General features: G+C 34.6%; 1 protein-coding gene across 10 annotated transcripts in view; it reads right to left on the bottom strand.

Moving 5' to 3' along the window:
* Nucleotides 1-16231, bottom strand: part of LOC105232901 (potassium voltage-gated channel protein Shal) — a 164435-nt gene that overhangs the window by 4245 nt on the left and 143959 nt on the right. Inside the window, exons 2-4 of one of the 10 annotated variants that reach the window (XM_049460352.1) lie at nt 14127-16064; nt 12135-12760; nt 577-10147 (exon numbers count right to left, since the gene is read on the bottom strand). In XM_049460352.1, coding sequence (XP_049316309.1) covers nt 1470-4184 — 2715 coding nt within the window. In that variant the 5' untranslated portion in view covers nt 4185-10147; nt 12135-12760; nt 14127-16064 and the 3' untranslated portion in view covers nt 577-1469. Of the gene's footprint in view, nt 1-576; nt 10148-10630; nt 12100-12134; nt 16065-16231 lie in introns of those variants that run through there. The other 9 variants (XM_049460353.1, XR_007423237.1, XM_049460356.1 and 6 more) reach the window with 9 other exon arrangements.

Genomic DNA, 16231 nt, shown 5'->3' with positions numbered 1-16231 from the left:
CTTTAATTAGTAAAGTAAGTTCTTGATAGTTGTTAATGTATCCTTTCATATTCCATTGCAATATTTTAATAGTCATTGAATAGAGAGAAGAGAAATTGAAACAGATGTGGTACGTAATAGGGAATAGAAAATCGGAGAGACTTGACTAAGAGTTAAGTTCTCTCATTGATTTGTCCAATTCCTTTGTGTATATTTCGTGAGAATTTCCACGGCTGGTGGAAGGCAGGTAATTTGCCGAAAGAATGTTTGGAATGTAAGTTGTTTTTTTAACTTCGTTGTTTTCGTTTTCGTTTTTATTTTTATTTTCATTTGTTGGGTTATTGGGAGTGAAGGAGGGGATTAAGGATAGAGTGGGAGCATTTGTTGGTTTTTTGTTTGGTTGATCTGTAATTTTTTTTGTGCTGTTTTTGTTTGTGATGTCTTTGCTGGTTTGCATTTGGGTTTCGTTGACGGAGGTAAAAGAGGAGGCGGTTACTGAAGAGTAACTGAAGGAATTAGTAATGGGAGTTTGTTGCTTATACAAAATTTTAGCTTCGCGCATGGTGCATTTGTTTCTTGTTTTTATTTTTAATACTTCTTTTTGCTCTTGATATTTTTTACACGTGGGTGATGAAGCCGAGTGTTCCTCCCCACAGTTTGCACATTGTGATCGCGAACAGTTATTTGGAGAATGAGGTGGAAAATTACAATTAACGCATATAGTTTGATTCTTACAGTGTTTCACCGTATGCCCTAACAATTGGCAATTTTTACAACGCATTGGATTTGGGATGTATTCTCGTACCTTCACAGTGTTCCAAGAAATAGAAAGTTTGCTGGGGAGTGTGTATAGGTCAAATGTTATTAGAACAACACCGGTGGGTTTTGGTGTACCATCTATGATTCTGTTGAATTTGTAAACTGAGGTAACGTGTTGTGCTTTAAGTTCACTGACAATCTCTTCCTCTGGTATGTTATTGAGGAAAGGCGCGTAAACTGTGCCTTTGATGTTATTTAGGGATTCATGTAGTTTACACGTGATATCGCAGATTCCAGGTAACTGTTTGGTTTTCAAGAATTTATCAGCCACCTCTTTGCTTTTGACAAGCATGAGGAGACTTCCATCGCGTAGTGTAGCCATGGAGATTATTTCCTTACTAATGAGTTGAATTGCTCTATGGACGACAAAGCATGAGTACTCTGTTATGGGTTTTACTGTATTTTTGGCGGCAAGTGTTATGTATTTTGGGTTTTGTGTTTGCACGATAGGAAGATCTGGGAATTCAATGGGAGTTTTTTGATAATGTCTTTTTTTCTTGTTTTTTGGGCTTTCACTTAACAGAGAAAACATGTTTTCTCTTCGGTCGGGCGGCCCCGGGGCCATGATTTTTTTAATATTTCTGTTTTTGTTTATTTGATAATAGCACACTTATAGCGAGCGAAAATTTAGTTAAGCAAGAACGTGAGAAACGATTGAGCAAGCGAATTTTTCACCGATGACGTCTGTTCACGCGTAGTATTAGTCGAAGACTGTTAGTAGTTATTGTGACGGTATTGTCTTTAGCGACAGTTTCTTTTTTAAAAATGGGTTTCGTTTTCCCTTTAATTTGTTTGTTCTTTTTAAATATAGTATCACCAGGTTCGTAATTCCTTATTTTTGACCTATTTTTGTTGTGATAATTTAGTGTATTTTTTTGGTTTCTGGCTATTTCATTTCGAAGGTCAGAATTAACTATTTCCTTAAAGTTTGTTAAACCTTGGTAGTTGATTCTCTGTGTTCTTCCAAAGAAAATATCAGCTGGTTTCCTTTTCGTAACTGAATGTATCGTGTTATTATATCTGTCAACGGCAATGTTGACAATTTCTTTAAAAGAGTAATCAGGATATTCCACTTGGAGACATCTGATTATTTCAATAATAGTGGAATGCACACGTTCTATCGCACCATTGACTTCGCTTTTCTGAGGTGGTGCTAAATAGATTTCAATTCCTAACCCTTCTAAATAGTTCAGAGTTATTGGGCTTATAAAGCTGCCTTCATTGTCCATGACCAAAGTCTTTGGTACAGTGAAATAGTGTAGAAGCTTTATCAATTTATCCCTGATATGTAGTACTGATTTATTTTTTATCCTAAAAAATTTTACAAATTTAGTGAATTTGTCAACGCAGGAGATATATTTTTCGCCGGACATTTCTATAATGTCGATATGCAGAATTTCTGTTGGATACGAAGGTATGGGTGTTGCCTGTAACTTGGGTTTTTGTGGATGCCGGTCGTACTTATTACATCCGCAAATTTCACATGATTTAGTATATTTTTTAATAAGTTTAGTCATTTGTGGAAAATAGTATTTTTCCAATATATGGTCTTTATTTTCTTTACCATTGCGATGGGCTCTTTTGTGTTCTTGTTCTATTATTTTAAATTTGACATCTTCGTCTGCGATATCGGTAACTACTTTCTGTGTTATCCTGATACGAAATTGTGAGAAATTTTCTTGATATATTTGTTGAAGTAATGAAATGTATTTCTCTTGGATTTTAATTCCATTGATTATGTTTGGGTTTAGAACACTTTTCAAGATTTTACTTAGGTTTTCTTTATTGTAAACTTCACATTTAATAAGGTGTCTGTGGAAGCTTGGATGAGGTTCTTCGTGTGTAATTTCCTCCTTTCCTTCTGTAAATATAACTTGATTTTTAAATACGTTAATTGGAGCTTCACAGTGAGGAATGAGCTTTGAGCTATCCTCTTCTGCGCTATGTTGTGAATTTTCATCTGTGGATGTTAGCGTATTAACTTCTATTGGCAGCCGTGATAATGCATCGGCGACTACGTTGGTTTTTCCTGGTTTATAAATTAGTTTATAATTATATTCTTCTATCCTTGCTTTCCACCTTTTTAACTTGGCATTGTTATTACTGTTGCTTAATGCAAACGTCAGTGGCTGGTGATCAGTAAGAATTTTTATTTCTTTAGCTCCATACAGGTAAGTCCTTAATTTGTCGAGGGACCATACTATGGCGAGCATTTCTTTCTCTATTGTCGAGTAATTCTCTTCGGTTTTATTGAGTGATCTGGAGATGTAAGTTATGGGTCTGTCTTGACCGATTATCCCTTGTGAAAGGACTGCTCCGATTGCAGTATTGGAAGCATCTGTCGTTAGAATAAAGGGTTTGTTGAAGTCTGGGAATACCAGAATTTCAGAAGATGTAAGCAAATATTTTATGTCATTAAATGATTTCAAGCCTTCCTCTGTTAGTGAAATTTGTATCCGTTTGGATTGACTTGCTTTTATTTGAGCATTTTCACCTCTAGTTAAATTGGTAAGTGGCTTAACAATTTTTGCAAAATCTTTTATAAATCTCCTATAATACGATGCTAAACCCAGGAAACCTTTTAATTCCTTAAGGTTAGCAGGTGCGGGAATTTTTTTAATAGCGGATATTTTGTCAGGATCTGGCAAAATACCTTCGCCGGTAACGATATGACCTAGAAAATTTACTTCTGTTCTAAAAAATTTGGATTTTTCCAGATTGACTTTTAAATTTGATTTGTGCAAAAGCATGAACACCTCTTCAATATTTCGTAAGTGTTCCTCTTTAGTTTTTCCCATTATTATAATGTCATCGATATAAACGTAGCAGGCTTTTCCTATAAGTGTTTTGAGAACATCATTTATCATTCTCTGAAAAATGGAAGGGGCATTTTTAAGACCGAATGGCAACCTAGTAAATTCATATTTACCATTGGCTGTAGAAAAAGCTGTCTTTTCTATGTCCTTTTCCTTCATCCTGATTTGGTGGAATCCGGATGTAAGGTCGAGTGTAGTAAAATACTTACATTCGCCTAAGCTAGCGAGCGTGTTGTTTATATCAGGTATTGGATAGGAATCAGGTATAGTTATTGCATTTAGTCGTTTAAAATCAACAACTACTCTATACTTTTTTTCTCCTGATGGACCTGGTTTTTTTGGAACAATCCACAATGGGGAGTTATATGGACTCTTTGAAGGCCTTATTACACCATTGTTAAGAAGTTCTTTTATTTGTTTTTCTACTTCGCCCCGTAGGTTGGTTGGGTAAGGATATGATTTTGTATATATCGGTTCTTCACTTGTTGTTGTAATTTCTGCTAATACAGTTGTGTCGATTGTCCCACTGTCGGAGACTGGTCCGAAAAGTTCCGAATATGTATTTATCATTTCCTTAACTTCATGTTCATAGGGTTTTCTTGAATATTATTTATTTGTTTAGAGATATTTTGTTTTAGTGGCAGTACCACATCCTTGAGGGTTATTGTGTCATTTTTCCTATTTATGATTGCTCCCAATTCTTTGAGGGTATCATCGCCAATGATGCCATCAAAGGATTTTAAATTGGGTAATGTAAAGAAATCAAAATTACTTGTAATACCTATACTTTTAAAAAATGGTCCACGTAGTTTATGGGTTATATTTACTTGACCTGTGGCTGAGTGAACCTTAAAAGGACACTCAAGTTTCATTGAATTTTTTGAAAGTTTTTCGGAAACAAAGTTTTTATTAGCTCCCGTATCTACAAGGAACTTCGCGATATCCCCGTTCTTTAAAGTTAGTTCTAAATAGGGTAGGGTAGACAGGCGTCTGTCATAAAATTTATTTCCTCGTCCTCTGTTTGGACATTAAATAGTTTTTGGGATTTCCTAGGGATGTTTGAAGAATAATTGGATGGCCTTACTATAGGCGTATTGTTCGGTCGATTCATATAGTTTATTCTTCGTGAGTGTATTGAAGGATCCACCTCCATAGGGATTGGTGGTTTAGGATTGGTTGGTCTGGTTGGTGGCGGTGCTTGATTTTGCATGTTTTTATTATAGATTAAATTTTTTTCGGCAGGGTTTAATACCCTTGGTACAAATATTGGTTTTGGATTCATTTGATGGTTTTGTATTTGATTAGAGCTACTTCCATTTTTTTTATATATTGAATAGTTTCTTAAGTTAACGTTTTGAATTTCAAGGCAGGAAGCGTATGCTTCAGGTAGGTTGCTGGGGCGTTGAATGACTAGCATTCTAGACAATTCGCCGTTTAGGCCTCTGATAAATATATCAAGGGCTCGATTCCTATAGGTTTCCAGTAGAACATTATTTGTTTCTCTTGAATAATCATGACTCTTTATTTTGTTTATTATCAGGGATAGTTGGTGATTGACTCTTGCGTAGAATTGCTCCACGCTGAAGTGTTTTTGGGATAAGGTTCCTAGTTCGTGTTCTAGAGTCCTAAGGTCGCGTTTGTCTGCATAGTGTAGTGACAAACAATTTTTGATTGTTCCCCAATCATCGTTGAATATGTTGTAAGAGATTAAGGCCGTATCTGCAGGGCCTTTAATTTTCTGCCTAATATGTCGTAGGATGGCTCTATATAGTGGCTTTGTTCTGACTACTTCGTAGTCCTGTAAAATAGATTCTACATAGTGGATCCAGGAGATAAATTGGATCGGGTCTCCTTCGAATGTCGGTAGGTTCTTTACACTATCAGGCAATCTGCTAATTTCGGCTAGGTCTGCCTCTGTTAAGTGAATAAGGTTATTCGGGTTAGCGCTTTCGCTGTGTGGGTTGATTCTAGCTTCTAATTGATTTATTCTATTGCTTAATACCTTAGCTTGCTCGATTTGCGCGTTTATAGCGCCTGTCAAGTGTGTGATGGCTTCTTGTACTTGCTCCATACTGAGGCTCACTAGTTTTTACAATTTTTTCTATTGCTAATTGTTATAATCTTGCTCTTAATACAATTTATTTTAAATTGCTCAATACATAAATTTGATTACAAAAAGGTGAATAACTTAATTTTAATTCTTACAACAGTATCGGGAGTATCAGCTTCTGCATCCTGATTTCGGGCGGTCCACTTGTTCCTTTTTGAGGTGTTTTACTCCGCTACTTGGGAGTGGATGACGTCACAGTTCAGGCTTTGATTGTTGTCTTGGTGGTTTTGCACTTTTGTCTGCACAGTTGAATATGCTGCGAGAATAATTTTCTCAGTTGCACAGTTATTATTGTCGTATTAGAGTCACTTTGAGCACTTGGTGTTATGGCAGCTTTTCTACGTTGATTCCTTCTTGTTTAGGGGCAACAATAGTTTTTATTAATGCACAGTTTTGAGTCTCTTTGAGCACGTTTTTAGATAACAGCAGTTTTGTTAAGCTGCTTAGTTATTTACACGCGGATAACAGAAGTTTTATTAATGTGCGATTAGAGTTACTTTAAACACTTTGTTTAGATAACAGTAGTTTCCTAACGCTGTTTTTTTTTTTTCTGCTCGCGGGCAACAACAATTTTATCAATGCGCGATTTAGAGTTTTCTAACGCTGCTTTTTTCAACCGATATAGACAATTTAAATTTGAAGTCTCGGGCGCCAGTTAATAGTTGCCACCAAATAATAAAGACACGCTCATTTGAATTGTCAAGTTGAACTCCAAATTATTTTATTCAATACATTTCTTTTTATACAAAATTTTTGCTTATTACTATAAACTTACATATGTACGAATTCTTACTTACTAGTACTTAATTCTATATACTTTATAATGCTAACGTAAGCAATAATATAGCGAAACAGTAAACCTCAGTTTGTTCAAGAAACGGCTTACATTGCGGTGGCACGACTTCCGCTCTGGTTTAGTGCCGACGAAATGTGCTGTTGTTGTAATTTTTGGAATTTAACTTTATTGAGCAACATTCTTGTCAGTATACTCGTATTTTGCTAGCTACGACAACTTTGTTGTTGTATATTTCGTTAGCTATGCTACCTGTGATAACTGCTATGCTAGCTGTGATAACTTGTATGGCATTGTAAAGCTGAAAACAACCCCATGTGGTGTGCTGTACATACATATATATTTAATTAGATAACTAAGAACTCAAAAATTGTATATAGTTTACAAATTTAAAAATAAAAATTGTAATGAAAGGAGCAAATGGGCATATATCATTTAACAATAAATGTGGTAAAACCGTGTTCGAAACTATAACAACTTTGACGTGCTTTCCTGAAACATACGTATTTTGTGTTGTAATAAACTATAATATTATATGTATGTGTACCAACAGGTACCCCGTTATATTATTTTTTTTTATTTATGAATAAAGACAAAACGCTATAGCCGAGGCTAAACGAATTGGAAACCACAGTCTTCTGAAGGGTAGATCGCGATGGTTAGGTTGGACTATGTGGCAACACTACCACTTCTTATGTAAGCGTTGAAGTGATAGCTTAGGAGAAGGTGCAGTTCAAGTGACGGGAAGTCCACGACGTATTCAAGGAATGTGCTCCTTATACACCTACAAAAATATTTTTTTACGAAAACTGAAGAAATTTCTGAGAAAAGCTGGTAGAGTTCCTTCATTGAAAGCGTACAGGCTTCGCTGTGTAAGTGTTCGTTAAGAGAAGTCAAGATTATCTGGAAAGCACTGTTCCGAACAGGATTGCGATTTTTAAGTTCAATAACTTTGAATTAAAATAAAATTTTAACTTTTAAATCCCGATTTTAGAATTAAAAATTATATATAAAAAAAGATAGAAGCGTAATAGAGATAAAAATTAAAACTTTTTTAAATTCTTTCTGTATATACAATAATATATCCTGAAAATTCTTAGACATTTCATGCAATCGTTTTGCTAAAAAAAACCAAAACTACCTTTTTGGGCGTGCTAACGGAACAAGAACAAATTTGGTAAAATAGTTTATTTTGAAAACTTCGTAAAAAAATACATATTTTCTTTGAAAATATTCAATGCATTAAACTTCGAAATTTGCTAAATAGAATATGCAACTGCTAAATATTATAACAAATGTTGAGTATTCCATAACGAACATGAAATGGCAACTACCGATTCAATTCCCTGCGTGGAATATTGTCGTCGAAATGCCTGTGTGCGTTATTCTTAAAGAACGTGTTCTCTATCAATTTGAGAAGGCTCGTAACCTTCTTTAATTGGTGATAAGAATATGGTGGTACCACTAAGTGTTGTTCTTATCAAGATTGGAATAAAATTTACTCAAAATTTCGGGAAAACCAATATATTCATATTTAGTATAAAATAGAAAGCGTAAACATGGCACTATCAAATAGCAAATTGTTATCAATATCTGTACTGTTTCATATTGTGAGGCTGCAAAATGTTTAAAGTTTTGTGTAAGCTACGTACATGTTAAAGTATCCGTTGTTGGACTCTAATCGCACTTACCTATATTTATTGGCTTCGCGGCGCTTTGCTGTGGCAAATTAGGAACAGGTAAACGAAATGTTGGTGGTAGGCGCGGAAATAATATATTCGACTGATTGGCACCATGCATTAAGCTTGGAATTGTATGTAATTGGAGCGGAATCTGTGGAGAAAGCCTCTTCCTGTTTGTAGGGGACTTATAAGGCAATGGCTTGTGAGATGAAGTTTGAATTCGGATCAACCATGGCATCATTAAATGATCGTAATGGTTGTAAAATTGTGTCCAAGCGCATAAGTTTTTTGTTAATAGTATTGACTTCTTCTTTAGTTGGAAAGACTGTTTCAGCGTTATATTCGTTTGGCTCGGTTATGGACATATTCAAAATTAAATTTTTAGTTTTGTTTTTCTTCCGTCCTTTCCGAATGCCCTTTATATTCAATGATAGACTAGAGGTAATGGCATCACTGCCACAACATAAAGTTCGAGTCATATTATCGACGGGATTAATTAGTTCCATTGAAATTTTTGCTTCTAAATGAGGAGGATGCTGTTGATCGTATTTAGAAGCTTTTAACTTTTTCATTTTCTTCGTATGTGAAACATCAGTTGAGCCAATAGGACTTACAATTGTTTGTTTTGGTAAGTTTTTGCTTCCTGGCTTACGACCACGTTTTTAAGGTTTAGTAACTTCGCCAATTTGTAATGGTTTGGAATAATAATGTCTGTAATGCTATTAGCAGATATGTTCTCGACCAAGCCAGCAGCACCTCGCTCGCAATTAACCGACACCTTAGATTTTTTTTCTAATTGATCGGAAATGTGCACATTGTGCACGCTTGCTATCATACATTTTAGATTAGTAGGCATGGGTGTAATTGTGGTACCGCAAGGAAGGTTGATAAATTGAACATCATTTCCTCCAGATAATTGTGTCGAAGGCACGCGACTATTCGGTGATGCTGGTTTTTGTGACTTTTGTTTCGAAATTTTTTTAAAAATATTTAATTTATTTTTATCAAGCTCTGTCGATAATTTAACACCCGACAAGATTTTTTTTTCAAGAGAAGTAGCATATAGAGACAGCTTCACATTATCGACAGCATCATTTTCGGTGTTTTTAACACTACAACTATTATCAGTAGTGCTACATTGAGAGAACAGAGGAGAAATATCCGATAAGCTGGCTTTCGGAACACATGTTTTTTCTTTTGAAGCTTCAGGAAGAAAGCTTTCCTTAATAAATGAGATATCGCTCAAGGTTTTAGTACTCGATGGTTGTGGTACCGGTAGTTCATCTCCAAGAACCTTTGTTATCTCCAAATTTTTCAAAAAACATCGCCCTGTTTTTGCTTATGCAGTATTCTTTTTTTATGTTTTGGCTGTTTTTTTAGATACTTTTCCATTTTATGACGCTGAAGAACAGAATTACTATAATCTGATGAAATTGAGGAATATTCGAGTCCTGGCTTTAACAAATTTTGCAACATTTTTTTGGTCTTTTCATTAAGTCCTTCCGAATTTTCCACTCGAGGTGATATCAAGGAAGTGTTAGAATTTTCGGCATTTGGTAGGTAAGTTTTTGCTATCAATGCACTTTGCAGATCAAGTGGACTTTTCTTTTTTGCTTTATTAAGCAACTTCGTAGCGATAGCCTGCACATGGCCTGTTAAAGGACTCCACCCAGCTTTCTTTGTAACGCTTATATTAGTTATATCAGATACATTATCGTTCGGAATCATATGCTTCGAAGATGTCGCCAGGAGCTGGCTTGCTACGCCATCAGCAAGTCTTATTTTTTCTACATTTACGGCTTGATTGCAATGTACAGGTGTTCGCTAAGACCCGCTTTTGGTGTGGTATTATTACTGTGATGCTTGTGTTCTGCAGTTCTAAATTTTTCAGAACTTACAACTGCATCAGGCGATGTGGGCGATGGTGCATCCAAGCCCATTAGCTTTTCTAAAAAAAAACAAAAGAAATATAATGCATATTTGAAAAAATCGTATATAAAAGAATGAAACGCCTTGTTTGTATGTCCGCGCATTATGCCCGAACTACAGAACGGAAAGACGTGAAAATTTGCACGCGTCTTCCTTTGGTCCGCGAGAAGGTCCTAATGGGGGCCTCACCCTCGATTTCGCAATTTATATGTATATTTATGCATATGCATATTTATATTATATGCAAATTTCTATAATTTTATGTTAAAAGCCACAACAATTCATAAATAAATAAAATTATATTTCAAAACATAAGCATGTGATTAATATTCATGTAAGAATTATTTGAATATTTTATTACTTCAAAAAAAAAAAACAAATAACATCACATAACTACTGCCAGGGTTTACATACATACATACATTATAATGATAGTTGTTCCTGAACAAAAAAAAAGTTGAATCATAATTTGAGATGAGTGCATAATAGCTAACAAATATACCTGAAGCATTGCACAGAGCAATGAAATATTTAAACGGCAACTATCAAGTTTGTGTTTTCTGACGTGTGTGCCTGGGTTTTAGCTGTCGATTTTGCAATAACATTTGATGAATGTTGAACAAAACATTATGAAATATATGATTATATAATATAAAGGGCATGCGACGCACCATCTTCTGCTCTACTCTTGCATCATCATACAGTATAACTACTATGTATGTACAGTCGATAAGTTATTGGTAAGGCAGGGTGCTGATTTATGTGACGCCTGACAGCAAACTCTCCTTTTGGTAGTTTCACAGCTCTGTTTTATTTTAAATTTCTTAAAAATTCTGCGCAGATAATAAATGAACATTTTATACTCTTTCAAATTGCAATGATCAAGGCCGGGAAAATACATTCAGTTATTGACAAAACTTTATATTGAAAATGTTCCGAAAGAATTTAACATTCATTATTTGACGACGTCGTGACTGGATTACGATTAAATTTGGTATTAAATTAACTTACACTACAAGTAATAGACTCGCTTGGATTTATTACCAGATATTGCTTCGCGTTAGCGAAAATTACATTGAAGTCATCCTCAAATGATATAAATTTCTATTTATATGTGAGATAAACAAAACGAAAGATTTGTATTATATTTACTTGATGTAAACGTCAACGGAAGAATTATATTAGAAATATGAGGTTTAGATTAAGGTCTGTATAAAAAAGTTAGATCAAGATCCAATAAAAAATTAATATTTGAATTAAATTTTTTGTACTTCGTGTGTCACTCTTTTAAATCAAAGCCTCCACGGAGCTATTATCTTAAATACACCGGAGCACTGATCGGCAAATCCTTACAGATACGAGAAATAATAAAAAAATGTGTTTCCGAAAAACTTACAAAAAGTTCAAAGAAACTTGAATGTCCTTTTAAGGTTTACTCAGCCGCAGGTGAAGTAAATATAACCCATAAACTATGTGGACCATTCTTGAGGAGTATAGGTAATACAAATAATTTTGATTTGTTTATGTTATGATACCCTCAAAGAACTGGGAGCAGTCATAAATAGGAAAAATTACACAAAAACAAAACATCTCTAAACAAGTAAATAGTATTCAAGAAACCCCCTATGAACATAATGTTAAGAAAATGATAAATAAATATGCGGAGCTTTTCGGACCAGTCTCCGACAGTGGGACAATCGACAAAACTATATTAGAAGAAATTAGAACAAGTCTCCAAAATTGAACATGTTCGTTGCTACCAAAGGACGGACAACAACATTATATTTAAACCTTTTATATATTTCACAAATACTAAATGCGATAAGAAAAATCTTACTATTTTAATAACAATAATACAGTCTACATAAGTACATATATTAGATAAGGCAGAGGCAATACAAAACATACATTAATAAACATATAAAAATATATGCATTTATATGCAACATACATACATATGTATATGTAATACGCATGCACTCAAAAAATATAATAAACATATTTACTTAGGTTTAGGCAATTGATTACAAATGCACATGTGCACTAACGCTGTTTTTTTTTTTTCTGCTCGCGGGCAACAACAATTTTATCAATGCGCGATTTAGAGTTTTCTAACGCTGCTTTTTTCAACCGATATAGACAATTTAAATTTGAAGTCTCGGGCGCCAGTTAATAGTTGCCACCAAATAATAAAGACACGCTCATTTGAATTGTCAAGTTGAACTCCAAATTATTTTATTCAATACATTTCTTTTTATACAAAATTTTTGCTTATTACTATAAACTTACATATGTACGAATTCTTACTTACTAGTACTTAATTCTATATACTTTATAATGCTAACGTAAGCAATAATATAGCGAAACAGTAAACCTCAGTTTGTTCAAGAAACGGCTTACATTGCGGTGGCACGACTTCCGCTCTGGTTTAGTGCCGACGAAATGTGCTGTTGTTGTAATTTTTGGAATTTAACTTTATTGAGCAACATTCTCGTCAGTATACTCGTATTTTGCTAGCTACGACAACTTTGTTGTTGTATATTTCGTTAGCTATGCTACCTGTGATAACTGCTATGCTAGCTGTGATAACTTGTATGGCATTGTAAAGCTGAAAACAACCCCATGTGGTGTGCTGTACATACATATATATTTAATTAGATAACTAAGAACTCAAAAATTGTATATAGTTTACAAATTTAAAAATAAAAATTGTAATGAAAGGAGCAAATGGGCATATATCATTTAACAATAAATGTGGTAAAACCGTGTTCGAAACTATAACAACTTTGACGTGCTTTCCTGAAACATACGTATTTTGTGTTGTAATAAACTATAATATTATATGTATGTGTACCAACAGGTACCCCGTTATATTATTTTTTTTTATTTATGAATAAAGACAAAACGCTATAGCCGAGGCTAAACGAATTGGAAACCACAGTCTTCTGAAGGGTAGATCGCGATGGTTAGGTTGGACTATGTGGCAACACTACCACTTCTTATGTAAGCGTTGAAGTGATAGCTTAGGAGAAGGTGCAGTTCAAGTGACGGGAAGTCCACGACGTATTCAAGGAATGTGCTCCTTATACACCTACAAAAATAGTTTTTTACGAAAACTGAAGAAATTTCTGAGAAAAGCTGGTAGAGTTCCTTCATTGAAAGCGTACAGGCTTCGCTGTGTAAGTGTTCGTTAAGAGAAGTCAAAATTATCTGGAAAGCACTGTTCTGAACAGGATTGCGATTTTTAAGTTCAATAACTTTGAATTAAAATAAAATTTTAACTTTTAAATCCCGATTTTAGAATTAAAAATTATATATAAAAAAAGATAGAAGCGTAATAGAGATAAAAATTAAAACTTTTTTAAATTCTTTCTGTATATACAATAATATATCCTGAAAATTCTTAGACATTTCATGCAATCGTTTTGCTAAAAAAAACCAAAACTACCTTTTTGAGCGTGCTAACGGAACAAGAACAAATTTGGTAAAATAGTTTATTTTGAAAACTTCGTAAAAAAATACATATTTTCTTTGAAAATATTCAATGCATTAAACTTCGAAATTTGCTAAATAGAATATGCAACTGCTAAATATTATAACAAATGTTGAGTATTCCATAACGAACATGAAATGGCAACTACCGATTCAATTCCCTGCGTGGAATATTGTCGTCGAAATGCCTGTGTGCGTTATTCTTAAAGAACGTGTTCTCTATCAATTTGAGAAGGCTCGTAACCTTCTTTAATTGGTGATAAGAATATGGTGGTACCACTAAGTGTTGTTCTTATCAAGATTGGAATAAAATTTACTCAAAATTTCGGGAAAACCAATATATTCATATTTAGTATAAAATAGAAAGCGTAAACATGGCACTATCAAATAGCAAATTGTTATCAATATCTGTACTGTTTCATATTGTGAGGCTGCAAAATGTTTAAAGTTTTGTGTAAGCTACGTACATGTTAAAGTATCCGTTGTTGGACTCTAATCGCACTTACCTATATTTATTGGCTTCGCGGCGCTTTGCTGTGGCAAATTAGGAACAGGTAAACGAAATGTTGGTGGTAGGCGCGGAAATAATATATTCGACTGATTGGCACCATGCATTAAGCTTGGAATTGTATGTAATTGGAGCGGAATCTCTGGAGAAAGCCTCTTCCTGTTTGTAGGGGACTTATAAGGCAATGGCTTGTGAGATGAAGTTTGAATTCGGATCAACCATGGCATCATTAAATGATCGTAATGGTTGTAAAATTGTGTCCAAGCGCATAAGTTTTTTGTTAATAGTATTGACTTCTTCTTTAGTTGGAAAGACTGTTTCAGCGTTATATTCGTTTGGCTCGGTTATGGACATATTCAAAATTAAATTTTTAGTTTTGTTTTTCTTCCGTCCTTTCCGAATGCCCTTTATATTCAATGATAGACTAGAGGTAATGGCATCACTGCCACAACATAAAGTTCGAGTCATATTATCGACGGGATTAATTAGTTCCATTGAAATTTTTGCTTCTAAATGAGGAGGATGCTGTTGATCGTATTTAGAAGCTTTTAACTTTTTCATTTTCTTCGTATGTGAAACATCAGTTGAGCCAATAGGACTTACAATTGTTTGTTTTGGTAAGTTTTTGCTTCCTGGCTTCGGACCACGTTTTTAAGGTTTAGTAACTTCGCCAATTTGTAATGGTTTGGAATAATAATGTCTGTAATGCTATTAGCAGATATGTTCTCGACCAAGCCAGCAGCACCTCGCTCGCAATTAACCGACACCTTAGATTTTTTTTCTAATTGATCGGAAATGTGCACATTGTGCACGCTTGCTATCATACATTTTAGATTAGTAGGCATGGGTGTAATTGTGGTACCGCAAGGAAGGTTGATAAATTGAACATCATTTCCTCCAGATAATTGTGTCGAAGGCACGCGACTATTCGGTGATGCTGGTTTTTGTGACTTTTGTTTCGAAATTTTTTTAAAAATATTTAATTTATTTTTATCAAGCTCTGTCGATAATTTAACACCCGACAAGATTTTTTTTTCAAGAGAAGTAGCATATAGAGACAGCTTCACATTATCGACAGCATCATTTTCGGTGTTTTTAACACTACAACTATTATCAGTAGTGCTACATTGAGAGAACAGAGGAGAAATATCCGATAAGCTGGCTTTCGGAACACATGTTTTTTCTTTTGAAGCTTCAGGAAGAAAGCTTTCCTTAATAAATGAGATATCGCTCAAGGTTTTAGTACTCGATGGTTGTGGTACCGGTAGTTCATCTCCAAGAACCTTTGTTATCTCCAAATTTTTCAAAAAACATCGCCCTGTTTTTGCTTATGCAGTATTCTTTTTTTATGTTTTGGCTGTTTTTTTAGATACTTTTCCATTTTATGACGCTGAAGAACAGAATTACTATAATCTGATGAAATTGAGGAATATTCGAGTCCTGGCTTTAACAAATTTTGCAACATTTTTTTGGTCTTTTCATTAAGTCCTTCCGAATTTTCCACTCGAGGTGATATCAAGGAAGTGTTAGAATTTTCGGCATTTGGTAGGTAAGTTTTTGCTATCAATGCACTTTGCAGATCAAGTGGACTTTTCTTTTTTGCTTTATTAAGCAACTTCGTAGCGATAGCCTGCACTGTTAAAGGACTCCACCCAGCTTTCTTTATAACGCTTATATTAGTTATATCAGATACATTATCGTTCGGAATCATATGCTTCGAAGATGTCGCCAGGAGCTGGCTTGCTACGCCATCAGCAAGTCTTATTTTTTCTACATTTAGCAACGGCTTTGATTGCAATGTACAGGTGTTCGCTAAGACCCGCTTTTGGTGTGGTATTATTACTGTGATGCTTGTGTTCTGCAGTTCTAAATTTTTCAGAACTTACAACTGCATCAGGCGATGTGGGCGATGGTGCATCCAAGCCCATTAGCTTTTCTAAAAAAAAACAAAAGAAATATAATGCATATTTGAAAAAATCGTATATAAAAGAATGAAACGCCTTGTTTGTATGTCCGCGCATTATGCCCGAACTACAGAACGGAAAGACGTGAAAATTTGCACGCGTCTTCCTTTGGTCCGCGAGAAGGTCCTAATGGGGGCCT

This window comes from Bactrocera dorsalis, chromosome 6, assembly GCF_023373825.1.
Source record: "Bactrocera dorsalis isolate Fly_Bdor chromosome 6, ASM2337382v1, whole genome shotgun sequence".
NCBI lineage: Eukaryota > Metazoa > Arthropoda > Insecta > Diptera > Tephritidae > Bactrocera > Bactrocera dorsalis.
The sequence above is the reverse complement of the archived record's forward strand: the minus strand, read 5'-3'. Positions and strand labels throughout refer to the sequence as shown.